Raw genomic sequence first — 19685 nt, 5'->3', positions numbered from 1 at the left:
ACATAATCTTCATCCTGTAACAACTCCAAGAGAAATGCAGAAATGTCCTTTTTTGACCTCATGCTTTTCTTTCCATCATTCAAGGACTGCAAAACTCAAAAATACTCTAAGTTGGCTGCCCGCAAAAGTTAATCTCCATCCTGCTCTATGATGGCAGGCAGGCAAGCAAGCTGTGATCTTAATCAAAAGGTCCACAATAAATCCAATCTCAGTGTAGACTGGCATAAAGCAAGGCTGCTCCATTGCTCCAAAACTTTTCTCAATTTTTCCCACTACAACACTACCCTTCACTGCTGGAGTGGAGCTCACCCTGGATAAATGGGAAACTGATCCAAAACACAAAACACTGGAAACACTCAGCAGGCCAGGAAGCATCTGTGGAAGGAGAACAGAGTTAAGTTTTTAGGATTGAAATGTTATGGGGGAGGAGATGTTTGATGGAGCAGGTTGGTCTGGGAAGTGGAGCACTTCTGCCATTTACTCTGATCCTCTGCACTTGTGTACATGGACATTGGAGGATGAGCTCCAAGCCTTATCTATTTGTTTACTGTGGTGAAGGAGGGAATGGGCCTTGGACTTATCACCCACAAAACAAAGGTCCTCCAACAAACCCCACAACAGCAAAGGCCTGGAAAACGTGGACCAGTTTCCATATCTCAGGAGCAACCTTTCAGCAAAAGTAGATGTCGATGATGAACAGTGCAACAGCACGCTCATTGGCCTTGAGAGGAAAAGAATTTGAAGATAAGTCTTCAAGCCTAGCACAGAACATGTGGTCTACCAGGCAGCTGTGATCCCTTGCCTCCTGGACTACCTACAGGTGACAGCTTAAAGCGTGAAGAGACACCTTTGACAGTATGCCCAAACTTCCCCCAAATTCATTGGCAGAAGAGCCAAGCAAATGGGAGTGTCTTCTCCAGGGCAATATTCCCACTATCAGGGCCCGAATAACACAGCTCTGATGGACAGGCCACATCAGGCAGCCTGACAGTAGGCTCCTAACACAGTCTATTCAATGCCTCAAAGCTCCTGGGAAAAGGTGTAATATCCCAATGGACCTTTGGGAAACCCTGGCCCATGAAGGAGTCCATGCTTCAGGAGCACACAGAAGCCCAGTGTAAATAGCAGAAGCTCCACTCCCCAGACTAACCACTAGCTTGTCCAATCAAGTCTGCAAGATCAACAGTGGATTTTGCAGACCTCAGAACCCACAGACTTTGAGTGAAAGCGAGTCATTCTGAATCCTGAGGACTTAAGAGTTACGGGCCATTTACAATTGTGGTTAAATTAATTGATGCTTTTTTATGTTTTCCTTGCTTGTTACTGCTTCTGATAAGAAGGAGAAATTGCACCTCAGTATTTTGTAGCACAGTGTTGACTGGGTTAATGTACAGTTTGGGTTGGGTTCTATAAAAAGTCTAAGGGCAAACTGTTTCAAATAGCTTAGTCCTCAGCAACCCTTGTGTCCATTGATGCAGCAGCTCGTGCTGCTATCTCAGCCCCAGGGACCTGTGTTCAATCCTGACCTCTGGTGTTGTCAGTGTGGAATTTGCACGTTCTCCCAGTGACGGTGTGGGCATACAACAGGTGCTCTGGTTTCTTCACACTCCCAGAAACATGCCGGTGTGTTAATTAGCCACTGTAAATGACACCTCAGAATAGGTAAGTGGCAAAAGAATCAAAAAGGCATGTGAGAGAGAACAGGGTCAGGGGCAAAAGTACTGGGAGCTGTCACGGTTCTAACAGAGTGGCCTCTTGCTGTGCAGGGAGCTGGCACAATTGTGACGGAGTGAATGGCCTCTTGCTGTGCTGGGAGCTGGCACAGTTGTGACAGAGTGAATGTGCTGGGAGCTGGCACAGTTGTGATGGAGTGAATGGCCTCACTGTGCTGGGAGCTGGCACAGTTGTGACAGAGTGAAAAGAGATATTGGAGCAGATAACTTTGTTCTAAAAGGTTGTTAAGGAGCTTCTAAAAGGATGAAAGAGAGGTGAAGGGATTTAGGTGGAGCGATTACATTCTGGGATCATCCAAGTACCAGGATTAGATGAGAACAGATATTTTAGGGGATTCTATGACTGGAGGAGATTACATAGATGGGGAGGAGGTGAGACCATGGGGATATTTGAAAACAAGAGTGAGAATTTGAAATGATCTCATCATAAATAGAGGAACAAAATTGTTCACAGTGCACTGGATGTGCCTCTACAATTGCAATAAATATTCTTTTTTTATGTACTCCAACCCACTAGAAATTGGAGCTTTTAAACATTTTGAGGATACTGATACTTTTAAAAGTGCTTTCCAATTCTCTTAATTTATTCACTTTCAGGATCTATACATTTTTGGCAAGGCCAGCATTTATCACCCATCCCTAATTGCGCTTGAGAAGGCAGTGGAGGGCCGCCCACTTGAACTGCTGTAGTCCTTCTGCTGAAGGAGCTCCCAGAGTGCTGTTGAGCAGAGACCTGCAGGATTTAGACCCGGCGATGACGAAGACTCTCTGATATATTTCAAAGTCAAGATCATATGCAACTTGCAGGGAAACCAGAAGGTGGTGGTGTTCCCATGTACCTGAAGCCATTGTCTTTCTTTGTGGTAATGGGAAGTGTTGTTGGAGTAACCTAGGCAAGTAACTGCGGTGCATTTTGTAGATGTTAAGATATCTTGTTACGTACTGCAAAGTAAGTCAGTGGTGGATGGAGTGCCAGTCATGCAGGCTGCATTATCCCAGATGGTGTTGAACCTCTTCAGTGTTAGCACTGCACTTGTCAAGGCAAGTGGAGAATGTTCCATCACTCTCCTGACTGTGTCTCGTAGGCTTGTGTGTTCCGAGGCAGGGTAGTAGAATCCATGCCTATCAAACGTGCATCATGGTTCCCGGTTGTAAGTCGCCCAGGACTCTGAACCATTTCATCCTGCCTCAGTACCTTCCTCTCTTTCATTCACTAAGGTACTGGAGGATGGCCAGAAATTAAATTAATAAAATACATTGCAAGTAAAAGGAAGTCAGAGAAACAAAGGCAGCATTTCCTACTGTGTGTTCACTGCCACATCACCAGTTCTATACAAACAATGTATCAGGGAGCAGTTGGTTAAACATTATAATCCCTGAAGTGTTACAACCAATATTATGTGTACATTCCTCTTTTAATAATGAAAAGTTCATTTAAAAATAACTCTCCAGTTTCTGTGTGCCTTACTCTGCAAAGAGTGTCCTTCCCAGTCAAGGTCAACTTTGATTTTTGGTGCCTGTCTCTGTCATGACCTCACATCTCTTGGTGTGTGTTGAGTCACCATTGCTTTCTCGTGGTGATCTTATGTGGGCTTTGTCCTCTGTGCATCTCCAACCCTTTGAAATAGCCGGGCTCTGGCACCTCTTGTTCTGGATTTGTCTTCTTGTATCTGCTCGGGATGAACCGTGACAAGGACCCTTGCATCCTTTGCCAGACCCTCTGAGCAGAGGACTCTCTGATCTACGGGCTGTTCCAGGGACACACACAGAGATGGACATCAAGTGCTGCCAGAAGATCATCAACTCGATGAAAGATGCTCTTTTATCTGCCCGAAACTTGTTGGTTTTCCAACACAGCAAAATGTCTGTAAGGGAATGTTGCCGACTGACTTACAAGATATCTTTATTAGTCACGTGTACATCGAAACACAGTGAAATGCACCTTTTGCGTTGAGTGTTCTGGGGGCAGCCCGCAAGTGTCGCCACGCTTCCGGCGCCAATGTAGCATGCCCACAGCTTCCTAACCTGTACGTCTTTGGAATGTGGGAGGAAACCGGAGCACCCGTAGGAAACACACACAGACACAGAGAGAACGTACAAACTTCTTACAGACAGTGGCCGGAATTGAACCCGGGTCTCTGGCGCTGTAATAGCGTTACACTAACTGCTACACTATCATGCCTGCCTTTCCAGGCTGCAGGAGTACGTGCACTGAAGCTGGATGCAGCCAATGCAAAGGCTCTGTGGGGAAGGACCACAGTCTGGGCTCCTTCCACTACTGGACATTGAGGTCTGAGTCCGGTGGGGAAGGCCCTCAAACAACGGAAGGGTGGATCACCCCAAGGGACCACATGAGTGGCAATGGTGCTATGTACAAAAAAAATGTGCTAAAACTACTATATTTAGAATTAACAACAATGAATATACAGACTGAACAACACCAAGAACGTAAAGAGCTTTGCACTGCGTTCTTCTTTTGTATACCGTATATTCATTTTATTATGAATAAAGTTTATTTTTGAAATAAAATAAATTGTCTTCTTGAATCTCATTGCATTACTGATTTCCCTGTTGCATGAACATCTGCATATTCATCTGTTAGTTGCACAGGAAAAATGATTGCTTGCATTGAAGCAATCTTCACAATCCAGTTGTGGTGTCCCTTTATCAGTCTATCTGGGCTGCACTACTTCCAACTACAGGGGCGGCATCTTTCCTGTTTACTGTGATGAAATCCACATTACATCTCCCTTGGTTCCTTGAGTTCACCATTTTCAGTGAGCAGGACAGAACAGTGGCGCAGCCGATAGTTTAATCCTGCTCTCCGATGCTGTCTGTGTGGAATTTACACAGTCTCCTTGTGTTCTGGTTTCCTTCCACATCCCAGTGAGATGTTGGTTAATTGCCCTGTAAATTGCCCCTAGCTGCAGGTGAGTGGTAGAATCTGGGGGGAGCTGAGGGGTCTGTGGGGAGAAATGAAGTGGGATTAGTATAGGATTAGTGTAGATGGGTGCTTGATGGCTGGCTCAGAGCCAGTGGGCTAAAAGACCTGTTTTCATGCTCCGTGACTCAATGACTCTTCTATCTCCTGACAGGCTTCAGTTTCATCTTGTAGACCCAGCTCATTGGTTCCAAATGCACTGCCTTAAGACTGATGGCTTGCTTTGAGAGAAATGTGTTGATCCTGAGTCAAGGTGAAATGTCATCAATGGATGTTCCTTCCACAGAACTGACTACATTTTCCATCAGGTATATACGTAGCTTCCAACTGGTACTCTGAATCTGGCCCAGTTTCTCTCCCTGCACAGTTCATTTCATCCACCTCATGGACTTTTGATGTCTTCTTCATTGTGCATTTTATGTAGGAATGATCTTCCAAACCACTTTGCCTACACCTTTCCCATACACAGGGCATTTCTTTAGTTGCCATAATACTTGTCAACACTTGGGTGCCTGGCTTTGGATAATTCTGCATCTTTGCACTTTGTCTCTTGCGATGACTATTCCCTCAGGTTGGACTCTCAGACCTCTGATCTGTGAGTCTTTCAGATCTGCAAAACTGCAATTGTCAGCTCACAATCATCCTTCCATTGAGAAAGTATTGAAGGATCCTGCTCCTGGCAGTGTGCAGAGGACTGGTAACAGTTAACTCTTTCATTTCTAGATGGATTGCAATGTATCTGCAATACATCTCCAGGATCTCATTTGAGGCTTTGTTGTATGGTAAAATTCTCACCCATGATGAGATACAGTAAAGTGTTTACTTTTGTATGGGCTGGTTTATTTGTCATAACCAGTACAACATTAAGGATAAAACCATTCCCTCCATCAACTCCATTAGTCAGAGAGTCATACAGCAAGGAAACAGGCCCTTCGGCCCAACTGGTCCATGCCGACCAAGATACCCATCTAAGCTATTCCCATTTGCCTGCGTTTGGCCCATATCCCTCTAAATCTTTCCTATCCATGTACATGTCCAAGTACCTTTTAAATGTTGTTAATGTACCTGCCTTAACCATTTCAGCTCATTCAATGTACAGAACACCCTCTGGGTGAAAAAGTTGCCCCTCAGGTTCCTATTAAATCTCTTCCCCCTCACCTTAATACAATGCCCCAACGCTGGGAAGATTCCTTGCCTGGAAATCCAGTGGCTGATGCATCTTTATTTGCTCCACCAAGCACAATCTGAATCGAATCACACATTCTCTGTCTCTTGCTGCACATCCACGGTTCCTCATTTGCCAGGTATCAGGTTGAGCTTTCAGTATTCCAGTTCCCCTCTATGGAGTCTAGATTTCACAGTTTCATCAAACAGCATTTCTGGCATCGTACTTCTGCACCTTCCTTTCATTCACTCAATCACTAAGATACTGGAGGTTCATTAAACTAACAAGGGACTTCATTAATAAAAGGAACTTACATAAAGCCTCAACAGCATTTCCATTTGCATGCTCACTCCCACACAGGCAGGCAGATCCTGGCAAGTTCTACAGTGAAAGAAAACATATTGGCAACACAAAGGGCACTCGTTCTCATGTATAATTCTTAAAATGGTACTAACCAATACTATAAACATTACATATTTTATACAGAGTGGTGGGTGCCTGGAATATGCTGCCAGGGGTGGTGGTGGAGGCAGATATGATAAGGGTGTTTAAGAGGCTCTTAGAATATGCAGAGAAAGGAGGGATATGGACCTTATGTAGGCAGAAGGGACTAGTCTAATAAGGCATTTAATTGCCTGTTTAATTAGTTTGGCATAACATTGTTCTATGTTCTATATTCTAGCAGCGCAGAACTTCTGCAGTCTCAGTCAATGTTGGATTCATCTTCTGGGATGGCAGATTTCCTTATTTCCCCATTTTCCCTCCATTCATTAATTTCATAGTTGGGGATTTAGATTCAGATCAGCTTATTGTCATCTTCACTAGGGTGCAATGAAATTCCTTGCTTGCGTGAAGCTCACAGTGTTAACAGTATAATTGGTAACAATAAATACAATTATGAGTGCAAAACAACAGAATGGTGCAAACTATAGCAGCGCAAACTGAGGTAGTGCAAGAAGATAGTTGGACAGGTACGTGGATAGGAAAGGTTTAGAACGTTATGGGCCAAGTGGGACTAGCTTGGATAGGCATCCTGGTCAACGTGGACCAGTTGGGCTGAAGGGCCTGTTTTCATTGCTGTATGATTCTACGACTCCATTGAAATGCTAAGGTGACATAATGCAAAAGGTAGAGTCAAGGGTTAGAGAACATGGCAGCACCACTGGGGAGGGGGTGTGGATGAGGTGATTGGTTCAGAAGTCTGATAGCAGTGGGGAAGAAGCTGTTCTTGGGTCAGGACTTCTGGGGTTTCAAGTTCCTGTATCTTCTCCCAGAAGGTAGAAGAGAGAAAAGGAAATGGACAGGGTGGCAGGCACCCTTGACGATACGGTCAGCCTTCCTGAAGCAACGCACTGTGAAGATGGACTGGGTGGAAGGAAGTGATGAATCTGTGATGGGTTGGGCACTATACATTTGTTTTGACGATTGAATGTTTTTTCCTTGTTTATTGAAATTGAGCATTAAATGCAAGGGGGGGGGGAGGGAATCAGACATTGGGAAAAACTAGGACCTTTGAAATTTTGAGCCAGATCTTCACTTGGGTAGTACAAATAGTCTCTTCATCTGCAACAAAAATAATTATACTAAAAAAAGATTTCTGAATTTCAGTTGGCTTTTGTTTCAAGGAGAGAAGTGACAGGTCTTTGAATACGCTATACGGGGGGGGTGGGGGGAGAATGACAGCCCGCTCTTTGGGAGCCTGAGGGATATGAAACAGGGAGGTTGGGATGGGAACAGCTGATTGAAGCACGTGATCGGTGCAGGAAGTGTGTGTGAAAGCAGAGACGGAAACTGCGACCAAAGGATCCAGCAAAAAAAGAGAGAGAGGGAGATTGGGAAGAGAGAGAGAGAGAGAGAGACAGGGGGCAAAACAGGGAGGAACCCAGCGTAACTTTGAGTGCGAGGTAAGTGATTGCAGGCCTGTGGTTTAAAGGAAGGTTAGGGTCTGATACACTTTGCTCTGTGTGTACAGTGTCTCTGGGTGTGTAGTGTTGCTACATACCTTGAGAAAGGATGGAAGTTGCAATGTCTGTTGTGGGTCATATTTTTTGGGGGGGGGGGAGGAGGAGGAGGAGGAAGAGGATGGGAGGAGGTGAGGTATGTGATCCGGATCCTGATTGAAGCGTTATTGCATCAAATACGTCCGCAGGGAGGGGGATGTTTCATAAAGGGAGACAGAGGCAGCGCTTTAATCCGCCTGTGCCCCACGCCCTGTGCTGGACTTGGCTCAAGGCGCCGTGGCTGCGGTCAGTACAGCCTCTCCTCCTCCCCCCTTCACAGGCAAGGCTGCACCTTTCCCTCTCTCTGGGGGTGGATTGTAAGCTGTCGATGCCCAGGAATGGGATGGCAGGCAGACGGGGTGGGGCTGGGGCTGCATTCGTTGGTGGAGCGAAGCCCGACGTCCCGGGGCAGCGCTTCACACTGGGGGAAATGTGTTCAACTCGCACCTTTCTTGTTCGGAACAATCGCGGCAGCCGAAGCACTTCTTACAATGTGGCGAGCCTTGTTGGAAAATTAGAAGGCCGCTTAAACACAGCAGGATCCTGCAGACGCCAGCGAGATATTAATCGGGGAGTTTGACTTGTTTTTTTTCCCAGCTCACTTTTAATTTGCTGTTCTGAAGCATAGTTGTGTCTTATTATAGGATTGCGAAAGGTGTTCCTTATGCTTTTGACTGAATGCTCTTCGCAAGGTAATACAAGGGAATTATTACCATTTATTTTGTGGCTTTTAAGAGGGAGACTTGCATTTGCAAAGCGCCTCTCAGCACATCAGATGCCCCAGTGTTCGACAACTAATAACGTCTAATTACAGGAAACGTGGCAGCTAGTTTGTGTACAATAATATCCCGCAAAGAGCAGTGAGATAATAAATAGATAATCTGCTTTTGGAATGTCGATTTGACAGATTACTGGAGGAATCACAGCCATTCAGACTAGTTCCTTGGGATCTTTTAAGTCCATTTGGGAGAGCCGCTGGGGCGAGGGAGGGGTGGTTGACTTAACATCTCATCTGGAACAGGACGCAGGAAGAGTGCTTTGTTGTAATATAGCTTTCAGCGTGTTGGGTACATCATTGTCACTGCAAAAGTTAGATCATTCCCAATGATGAGTTATTTGCCTGTTGATATCTACAGCTACATATGGGAGACCTGCAAACGTTTTAAGTAGAAAAACTTCTGCTAACTTTTTTTTATTAGTGAAGGTATGTTTTTGGGTTATTTTTGGATTTCTAGTGAACACCAGATATTGTTTGAGGAAAAATTAAGCAGGAAATTAAGTACAATGCTTAAGATTATAATTCAACTCTAGTTTCTGTGTTCTGAATGCCAGCTGCATTAATGAAGCTTAAGACTTGGTTAAAACTATGAAATATTTCACAAATTAGGCTTAAATAAAACTCTTGAGTGTGGTCTTAGCATAAGTTGACCTTTAGAACCCTTTTTTTGGGGGATCCCTTCAAGATTTTGAGAGGAATTGACAGGGTTGCTGCCATGAAGTTGTTCCTGTGGCTGGGGAGTCTGGACCTAGGATGCACCATTGGAATAAGTCATTGGGACTGAGAATTTAAAAAAAAATGTATGTTGGAATTCTGTCAATCGGAGGACTATGGGTGCTCAGTCATTGACTATATTCTGCACTTGAATTACTCATTTGTATTTTTGGTTCTGTTTAAGGTATTCATTTAGTAGATGAACAAAATCAGGTGCTTTTGGTTATTTGAAATTGGGCAAATGCATCGATGTGATTAATTTTTTTCTATAATTAAATTGCTACTAAATTATTAATAACAGGTAATAACTGGGCCTTCAGAATCGTTGCCCTTGGATTTTATCAGTTGGATTTCCATTGCCCCATCCGTGAGTCATCCAACCTCATCATTTGGAGCTGATCCTGTTGTGCCCACAAACATGTGTTTGGTCAGGTGGTCTGTGTGCAATACCTGTCTTAACGCAGAATGAAAGCTTTCAAAATACAGTTGACGTTGCAAAATATATTGCCATGAGAATGTTGTCATTGGGAAGGAAATAAAATCAAATTTTGGAGGTAGATTTTCTGGGTTTATTTTATCCCCCCAGTTTATTAGCAGTTAAAACTAAAATGTTCAGACCTCAATGCTGATGTTGCTAGGATTTTGGACACTGTGGGAGGTGAGTTTGATGCCCAGGATCAGCCAGGATGTTGAATGGTGGAACAGATTCAAGGGCAATGTGGCTGTTCCTTATTCCCCAACCCACTCTGCAAGCAGCGAGGTCCTTTGGAAGTTTAGTCACCATTTCAGCCAACTTGCACACAGCAAATGCCACTAACAATGAAATCAATGAACAGCTACTTTTATTAGTCAGTGTTGGCCAGGACATGAAACCAGTCTTATTCTGTTGTGAGACATCGCAAACATCTAAAAGGCGGAGATGAAAGGTTTTCCATCTAGAACTCTCTGTTTCCAGATACTGCCAGACCTGCTATTTCCAGCAGTTTGTTTTTGTTTCAGATTTCCAGCTGCTGCTGTGTTCTGCATCTCTTCTTTCCAGCATGGCTTTTCAAGTTCAAGTTACTTTATTGTCATTCATCCATATGCTGTAAAAACACATGGAGGAACAAAATGTCGTTTCCCCCAGACTCACACAACAGAGGACATACAATAAATGCAGACAAAAAAATTGTGCAAGTACAAATAGTGCAAAAAAACAGTATATACAGAATACAAAATTAGTGCAGAGTTAGTGCAAAACCGAGCTGGACGAAGAAAATACAGAACTCAGTGTGTTGCACTAAATGTATAAACACGTTCAGCATTCCTCCCCCTAGTTACATCTCATCATCCTCTCTCAGACAGCACCAACAGCATTTGTGACATCTGGACAACCTTGGTCTCCACCTTCCGATAAACACACCCATTTGTTCTCTCCGCCTCTCTACCCCACCCCTCTGCAACTTAAATCACACTTCTTAGTGCTGGTTGAAAAGTCACTGACGTGCCACTTGAACCTCTGTCTCTCTCTCCATGAACGCTGCCTGACCTGCCGAGTATTTCCTGCTCTCCCTGTATTTGATTCAGACTTCCAGCAGAGAAACAAAGGACTGCAGATGCTGGAATCTAGATGAAAAACACGTTGATGCTGGAGGAACTCAGCAGGCCAGGCAACATCCGTGGAGAAAAGTAGGCGGTCAACGTTTCGGGTCAGGACCCTTCTTCAGAACCGAAGATAGGAAAAGGGGAAGGCCAGTATATAGGAGGGAAAAGCAGAGCAGTGATAGGTGGACAAAAGAGGGGAGGCAGGGTGGGTACAGGGAGGTGGTAGGTAGATGCAGGTAAGAGGTAGTGATAGGCAGGTGCGGGGGAGGATCGGCGAGCAGATCCACGGGGGGATGGGTCAAAGGTGAGGATAGAGAGGGAAAAAAAAAGGCTAGGAAAGGGAAGGAGAGAAGAAGCATGGTGGGTTGTGGGGAAGCGGGGTGGGGATTACCTAAAGTGGGAGAATTCAATGTTCATGCCGTTAGGCTGCAAGGTTCCAAGACTGAAAATGAGGTGCTGTTCCTCCAGTTTGCGCTTGGAATTCTCTTGGCAGTGGAAGAGGCCGAGGACTTCCAGCATCTGTAATTCTTTGTCTCTTCAAGACTTTTAAAGCCAGCAGCTCTGACAGAGCAGCACATTCTTGATATTAAACTGAGTCCAAGTCTGTCTGCAGTGAACGTAAGATCTATGACTTGGTGAGGTTGCAGATGACACCTACACTGAAGAATCTGCCAGTTGATATTTTCTGTAATTTCTTCATTGTGGACGCAACCACACATTTCAGTGCTGCTTTCCTGATCTTGTGACTTGCCAGCTCTCATTAGAATGACTAACAGCAAACTTATTCACCAAAACCTGCCACTCCATGTTTGACTGCTGCACGCCCTACTTGTAAAAATCTGTTTATAATTGTGGATTTTGTGGAAATAGTTTACTGGTAGGGATTTTGTGGAAATTCTTTACTGGTAAGGATTTTGTTTTGTGATGAACTGCCTTCCCCTCAGTGAAGGGAAGAGACAATGTTTGAAATGTAATCCTCCAAGATATACCTGGATTTTGGCCAGGAGTGTGACATCGGATCTGTTGATGGAAGATGATCACTGAAATTAATGACTGTTACCAGGAAAGGTGAAATGTCCCCTTACAAAATGAATGCCATTCCACAGAGACAATGATAAATTAAAACAGCTAACTGGCAATTTTGGATCGATGCTGCTAATTAAAAATGTGGGTTTCTGCTCTATTAACCATGGCTCAGTTGTCAGTTTTCTTGCCACTGAGTCAAGCAATTGTGCACTTAACTCCCATTCCAGAGGCTTGAGCACAAAAATGTCGGCTGATATTCTGGTGTCCCGAAATGTAAGGGAGCTGTGCATTGTCAGAGATGCTGTTTGTCAAATGAGGCAGGATTTGTGCAGGGTGGTTGCAGACAGAACTTGTCCTTTGGCTGAGGAGGTCTAGAACCGGGGTGGCAGTCTCAGAATGAGGATGGGTCATTTAAGATTGAGATGAGGAGAAATTTATTTTCTCAGAGGCTCGTGAATCTTTGATATTCTCTACCCCGGAGAGCTGTGGAGATTCAGTCATTGAGTTCATTCAAAACAAAGGTTGATAGATTTTAAGTCGCCGAGTCATGGTGTAATACAGCATGAAACAGGCCCAACTCATGCTGTTCGCCTAGCTAGTCCCATTTGCCTGCATTTGGCCCCTATCCATCTAAACTCCTACTATCTATGTATTTATCCAAATGTCTTTTAAATGTCGTTAACGTACCTGCCTCAACCACTTCCTCTGGCATCTCATTCCATATAGACACCACCCTCTGTGTGAAGAAGTTACCCCTTGGGTCCCTTTTAAATCTTTCACCTCTCACCTTAAACCTATGCCCTCTAGTTTTTAGTTCCCCTTCCCTGGGAAAAAAACTCTGCGTTCATCCTATCTATACCCCTCATGATTTTGTACACCTCTATAAGGTGATCCCTCAATCTTCTACATTACAAGGAATATAGAGCGAACCTACCCAACCTCGCCCTATAACTCAGGCCCTCGAGTCCTGGCATCATCCTCATAAATCTTTTCTGCACTCTTTCCAGCTTAATGACGTCTTTCCTATAACAGGGTGACCAAAACTGTACACAGTACTTCAAGTGCAGACTCACCAACATACAGCTGCAACATACTCGGTGCCCTGACTAATGAAGGCCATTTTGCCAAATGCCACCTTCACCCTGTCTACCTGTGATGCTGCTTTCAGCGAATCATTTACCTGTACTCCTAGATCCTTCTGTTCCACAACACACCTCGGGGCCTGACCATTCACCCTGTAAGTCTACCCTAGTTTGACTTCCCAAACTGCAACATTTCAACATCTCCAAATTGAAAGCCACTTGCCAATCTTCAGCCCACTTACCTAGCTGATCAAGATCCCCCTGTAATTTTTGGTAATCTTCTTCACTGTCTAAACATGATGGGAAATCAAAGGATATGGGGATAATGTCTAAAAATGCCACCAATGAGTGATGGAACAGACCCAGGGGGCCAGGTGTCCTTTTCCTTCTCCTGTATCTAATGTCATGTTCTTAAGCCAAGGCTCCATCTGCCTTCTGGGTGGATATCAACTCTCTTGCAGCCCTACTATCATACCACGGAGGAGATGTGCTGGGCTCCAGCCAATGGACCGCCTTCAACCAGCAGCTGAAGGGTTTATTTAGTGAGAGCTTGATGTGAGCAATTTTGGCTGCTCTGTCTCCTGCAGTGAGTCAAATTCAGAAGTGCTTCATTGGTTGGTGGTCAGTTGCTTTGAGAAAGATTTATACAGCAAATTTAATTATAGAGGCACAGGCCAATACAGCACAGATACAGGCCCTACAGCCCAACCAGTTCATGTTGTCCACCCAATTTCAGGACATACTTTCCAGTATTTTGTGTGTTTGAAGAAATGATCAGTGATTTTTGTTTTGTTTGTGTGGGGAAGGTTATATGAGCACCAGGAAATCAGGTGGCATATATCACAAGACAGTTGGAAATGCAGGAATTTGCAGCGCAGTAGGCCTTTCTGCCCATTTTGTCCATTCTAGCTACAAAATAAAATGACTTGGAATCATTCCAATCTCTGGCCCTGGCTGTTGTCCTACGGTTCATGGTGTGTGAGCTGCCCTTCCAGCTACTTAAATATGATGAGGATTTCCTGTCTCGGGCAGAGTTCCAGACCCACACTCTCCTTTGATAGAACATTGTATCTCAACTCTCACTACTCTTCCTAAGTCTACAACCCTACCCTTTATTGACCTCTCGGCTAGTGGAAATATTTCCTTCCTGTGCTAACTCAATCGCGCTCTCAATTTTATAGGCTTCAACTTAAACTTTCTCCCCCCCCCCCCCCCCCCCCCCACCAACTCCCTGCCTCTTCTTCCACAATGTAGGTGACCATTATTCCCCTGGGCACACAGGCACACTATAGTGATTAGGAGTGAGGGGGTTGGATGTGGAAGCTTTAGAGAGGGCGCAGAGGAGATTTACCAGGATGTTGCCTGGATTGGAGAGCATGTCTTAAGAGGATAGGTTGAGTGAGCTGGGGCTTTTCTGTTTTGAAAGGTGACTTGAGAGGTGTACAAGATGATAAGAGGCATAGATCGAGTGGACAGTCAGAGACTTTTTCCCAGGGCGACAATGGCTAACACGAGGGGACATAATTTTAAGGTGATTGCAGGAAGATATAAGGGGGATGTCAGAGGTAAGTTTTTTTACACAGAGAGTGGTGGGTGCGTGGAACGCACTGCCGGCAGAGGTTGTGGGGGCAGATACATTAGGGACATTTAAGAGACTCTTAGATACATGAATGATAGAGAAATGGGGGGCTATGTGGGAGGGAAGGGTTAGATGGATCTTAGAGCAGGATAAAATGTCGGCACAACATTGTGGGCCGAAGGGCCTGTACTGTGCTGTAATGTTCTATGTTCTATCAGAAGGTTGTGGACTAGGATAGTGCAGTGCTCTGATCTCAGCAGATGTTCAAAGTATAGTCCTGTCTGAGTGTTCTTTCAGAGGTGACAACGTTTGCCTCTAAGGCTAAGCTGAGGCCCTGACTTGAGTTAAACTTAATTGATTCAATAAAAACTGTTACAATAAACAATCTGCTGGAGGAACTCAGCAGGCTGAGCCGCATCTGTGGGTGGGGAGAGGTGTCGGGGGGGTGGGGGAGGGGGGGCCACGGGGAGAGGAATTGTCAGTGTTTGAGTCAAAACCTGATTGTTGCTCCAGATTCCAGCATCCACAGTCTCCAATAAAAACGGCTTCTCTTTCCACAGATGCGACCTGACCTGCTGGGTATTTCCAGCATTTTCTGTTTTTGCTTTGGATTTCAGCATCTGCGTTTTTTTAAAATTTTCATTATTTAATCCAAAGGCACTTATTTTAAAGAAGACTGAGGAAGTCATTCTCAGTCTTCCAGGCAATATTTATCCATGGCATAACGTTACCTGCAAAGAATAGGATACCTCTTCACTCTCAGGACAGGCACGGTAGTGTAGCGGTCAGTGTAACGCTATTACAGCGCCAGCGACCCGGCTTCAATTCCAGCTGCTGTCTGTCAGGAGTTTGTACGTTCTCCCCGTGTCTGCGTGGGTTTCCTCCGGGTGCTCCGGTTTCCTCCCACATTCCAAAGACATACGGGTTAGGAAGTTGTGGGCATGCTGTGTTGGCGCCGGAAGCGTGGTGACACTTGCGGGCTGCCCCCAGAACACTCTATGCAAAGATGCATTTCACTGTGTGTTTCGATGTACATGTGGCTAATAAAGGTATTTAAATCTAAAATCTAAATCATATTTGTGTTGGTGGGTTTGTGTTGTGTGCAAATTAATGACTGCCTTTTTAATGTGACTGTGTTCCAAAAAGTGCTTCACTGGTAATAAAACTCTTTGGGGTGTCCTGAAGGGATGTAGAAGGTGCCATACAAATGCAAGTCTTCTATTCTGCTTGGTTAGCATTGGGTAGTTACTGATGTAAATCTCCTTTCCAGATGTGGAAAGCAGCTGCAGGTCGGACTATTTCTGTAACAGCATTGGATGATGGCGATGACTGGGACACTGACCCTGACTTTGTGGTAAGATTCTTTTGGTTTCTGTTGCAACCTTGATTGGATTTTCTACGCTGGCTTTCAAAGTCCTGGTACGACCCAGAGCAGCCAAAGAAGTTAATGAGTCGTACAGTGATTCAGCACATAGGTGGACCCCTCAGCCCATCAAGCACCTATTTACAATAATCCCACTTTTATTCTTCCCACATTCCCAACAGCTCCCCCAAGATTCCGCCAATTGCTGACACATTAAGTACAACTTACAGTGGTCAATTAACCTACCAACCCATTCATCTTTGAGATGTGGGAGGAAACCGAGGTACAGTGAAAAACCTGTCTTGCATACTGTTCATACAGATCAATTCATTACACAGTGCATTGAGATAGTACAGGGTAAAAACAATACAGAATGCAGAGTAAAGTATCACAGCTACAGAGACCGTACTAGTGAACCATTCAATAGTCTTATAGCAGTGGGATAGAAGCTTTCCTTGAGCCTGGTGGTACGTGCTTTCAGGCTTTTGTATCTTCTGCCCGATGGGAGGGGGGAGAAGGGAGAATGTCCGGGGCGGATGGGGTCTTTGATTATTGGTATTGGTTTATTATTGTAACTTGTACCAAGGTGCAGTGAGAAACTTGTCTTGCATACCGTTTCATGATCAATTCATTACACAGTACATCGAGATAGTATAGGGTAAAACAATAACATAATACAGAGTAAAGTGTCACAGCTACAGCGAAGTGCATTGCAGGTAGACAATAAGGTGCAAGGTCATAACAAGGTAGATTGTGAGATCAAGAGTCCATCTCATCCTTTGAGGTCGATGCCGTTCAATAGTCTTATCACAGTGGAATAGCTGTCCTTGAGCCTGGTGATGTGAAGGGAGAATGTGCAAATTCCGCACAGACAGCACCCAAAGTCAGGATTGAACCTGGGTCGCTGGAGCAATGAGGCAGCAGCTGTGCCACTGTGCCTTCCCTACAACTTGTTCTTGGGGTTTTGTTACTGTAGGAAAACTTACTAGTTAATTAAATGGAAAGATTGCACAAAAAGGAAATAATATTTGGATAATTTGTTTTTAAGGTATCGGGCACAGCCGCAGAGGCATGAAGTCGTTCAGCACAGAAACAGGCCCTTCAGCCCACCTGTTTGCCCAACTACACTACGCCCATTTGCCCACATTAAGACCACATCCTTCTATTACCTTGCCAATTTAAGTATCCGCCTAAATGCCTCTTAAATGTAGGGATTATATCTGATTCCACCACCACGTCTGGCAGTGCATTCCAGATATTAAACACTATCTGTGTGAAAAAAGAAAAAACACAGAAACCTACCCCTCAGGTCCACAGCTTATTACAATGTCTGGCACACTGGAGACAACTTTATCTGTGTCTCTTCAGATGGTATGTGAATGTCCCCACCAAGTGTAACATTTATTGTCCATCTGTAATTGCCCACCAGGCCACTTTGTGGTTGACCCCTACTGCCACCATATTGCTGGGTCTGGAGTTACATAGAGGTGAGATTTGGCGAGGATGGCCATTATCCATCCCTGGATTGTTGGGATTTCCCAAAAATCTGTTGGTTTTATAGTCACCCAGCTTCTGATGTATTTGAGTTTAAATTCCTCACCTGCTTTGAATTTGAGCTCGTATCTTTGGATGAGCAGTCCAGAAAACTGGGTGGTAACCCCGTAACGAAACCACTGTGTCCTCTTGCTCTCCTTTCAGGCAGCTCTCTCCCCTGCACCTGAGGAGGTGGGTGGGACATCTGAGCATCAGCACCTCCTGCGGTGCAGCAGTGCCTCAAGTGTGGCTCTACCTTCTGTGACACAGGATTATTGCTCATCACAGTCTTCTGAAGATCATCTTGAGACAGGCAATAAATCATAGAATTGTAATGGGGCAGGGGGAGGCTATTTGGCCCATCGAGCCTATTCTGCCTCCGTAGAGCAACCCTGTCACTCTTTTCTCCCCATTGCCCTGAATGTTAATCGCTCTCAAGTGCCGCTGCAGTTTTCTTTTGAAGCTATTGGGTCTGTTTCCACCATTCCTACAGGCAGTGGATCCCAGATTCCCGGTTTGCATCTTTTGTCTAAAATTCTAATCTTTGTGTTTTTGTCAATGCCACTCACAATCTGAGTGTGAAGGAGAAACAAGCCTTGGAATTTAGTGCCATTAGTGAATTCAGAGCTGCAACGGTTTTGCTAGTTTTGTTTCCCTCGATGATCTGCAAGTGGTTGCTTAACACAGTCACTGTTCTATTCCTGTTAACCAGAATGACCTGTCTGAGAAAGAGCAGCGATGGGGTGCCAAGTCGGTGCAGGGATCTGGACACCAGGCCCACATTAAGTGAGTACTGTTGGGGGAGGCTGCCTGTCTCATTATTGCTGTAGGTAACTTATTAAAACATTGTGTGCGTTTGGAATTCTTTGTTTCAACCTGCAACTGTTGTTAGCAATCACTTGGTAATTAGTACTTCACATCCTGTGCTCCGCTGGTGAATTTCTCTTCAAGCTTCTCTTTTGAGATGAAAAACACGATGATGCTGGAGGAACTCAGCAGGCCAGGCAGCATCCGTGGAGAAAAGCAGGCGGCCAACGTTTCGGGTCAGGACTCTTCTTCAGGACTGAAGATAGGAAAAGGGGAAGCCCAGTATATAGGAGGGAAAAGCAGAGCAGTGATAGGTGGACAAAAGAGGGGAGGCGGGGTGGGCACAGGGTGGTGAGAGGTAGATGCAGGTAAGAGATAGTGATAGGCAGGTGCGGGGGAGGAGGGGAGAGCAGATCCACCAGGGGATAGGTCAAAGGTAAGGAGAGAGAGGAAAAAAGAAAGCTAGGAAAGGGAAGAAGAGAAGAAGCATGTTGGGGGGGAGGGGGGTGTGGGGAAGGCGGGTGGGGATTACCTAAATTGGAAGAATTCAATGTCCATGCTGTTAGGCTGCAAAGTTCCAAGACAGAAAATGAGGTGCTGTTCCTCCAGTTTGCGCTTGGAATTCTCCTGGCAGTGGGGGAGGCTGAGGACTGACGTTATCAGTGATAGCGTGGGAGGGGGAGTTGAAGTGACTGGCAACGGGGAGATGCAGGTCGCGGTTACGGACGGAGCGCAGGTGTTCTGCAAAATGGTCACCTAATCTATGTTTGGTCTCACCAACGTAGGGGAGGCCACACTTGGAGCACCGAATGCAGTAGATGATATGAAGGGAATATGGGCTTTTCTCTTTGGAGCAATGCAGGATGAGAGCTGACTTGATGGACTTGATTTGTTTCTCTTTTGAGCTGTTAGGGTAGAGTTGCTGTGACAACACCTCCTCCACTTAACATGAAGTTGGTTTCACTTCGCTCTTTCTCTTTGTGAATTTGGTACAAAACAGACTCCGTTTAAAGAGAATGTGTTGAATCCGTACCCTCCAAGGCTGCAATTCCCCCAACAAATCTACCACTTTTGGCCTCATGGCATACAGAGGAAGAGTAGCTACATATTTGAATGAAGAATCAATAGGAGTTTGGAAGAGGGCAGGGGGAAGGGATTTCACGTCCAGATGCTTCAGAGCTGAATGATCTCTTGTGTCGTAGTTAAGAGTGCATTGGTGTAGAACTTGTTGATACAAATGTCAACTTTCAATTTTAAAGCATTGCATTTTTAAAAAATTAATTTTTGGGATCTGGGCAGTGCTGGAAGGATTGCCTGTCCCTAAAATCTTTTGAAAAGGTGGTAGTGAACTGCCATCTGCAACCACAGCAGGTCTTCTGT

General features: G+C 45.0%; 1 protein-coding gene across 8 annotated transcripts in view; it reads left to right on the top strand.

Annotated features, from left to right (window-relative positions):
* The first annotated feature begins 7578 nt into the window (after positions 1-7578).
* Positions 7579-19685, top strand: part of LOC127577858 (src substrate cortactin-like) — a 66972-nt gene continuing 54865 nt past the window's right edge. For 3 of the 8 annotated variants that reach the window (XM_052029477.1, XM_052029473.1, XM_052029470.1), the window contains exons 1-3: positions 7606-7743; positions 15873-15956; positions 18211-18284. In XM_052029477.1, the coding sequence (XP_051885437.1) occupies positions 15873-15956; positions 18211-18284 (158 nt within the window). In that variant the 5' untranslated portion in view covers positions 7606-7743. Of the gene's footprint in view, positions 7744-8004; positions 8120-8483; positions 8532-15872; positions 15957-18210; positions 18285-19685 lie in introns of those variants that run through there. The other 5 variants (XM_052029474.1, XM_052029472.1, XM_052029476.1 and 2 more) reach the window with 4 other exon arrangements.

Source organism: Pristis pectinata, chromosome 14, assembly GCF_009764475.1.
Source record: "Pristis pectinata isolate sPriPec2 chromosome 14, sPriPec2.1.pri, whole genome shotgun sequence".
Lineage (NCBI taxonomy): Eukaryota > Metazoa > Chordata > Chondrichthyes > Rhinopristiformes > Pristidae > Pristis > Pristis pectinata.
This window is presented reverse-complemented; position numbering and strand designations above follow the sequence as displayed.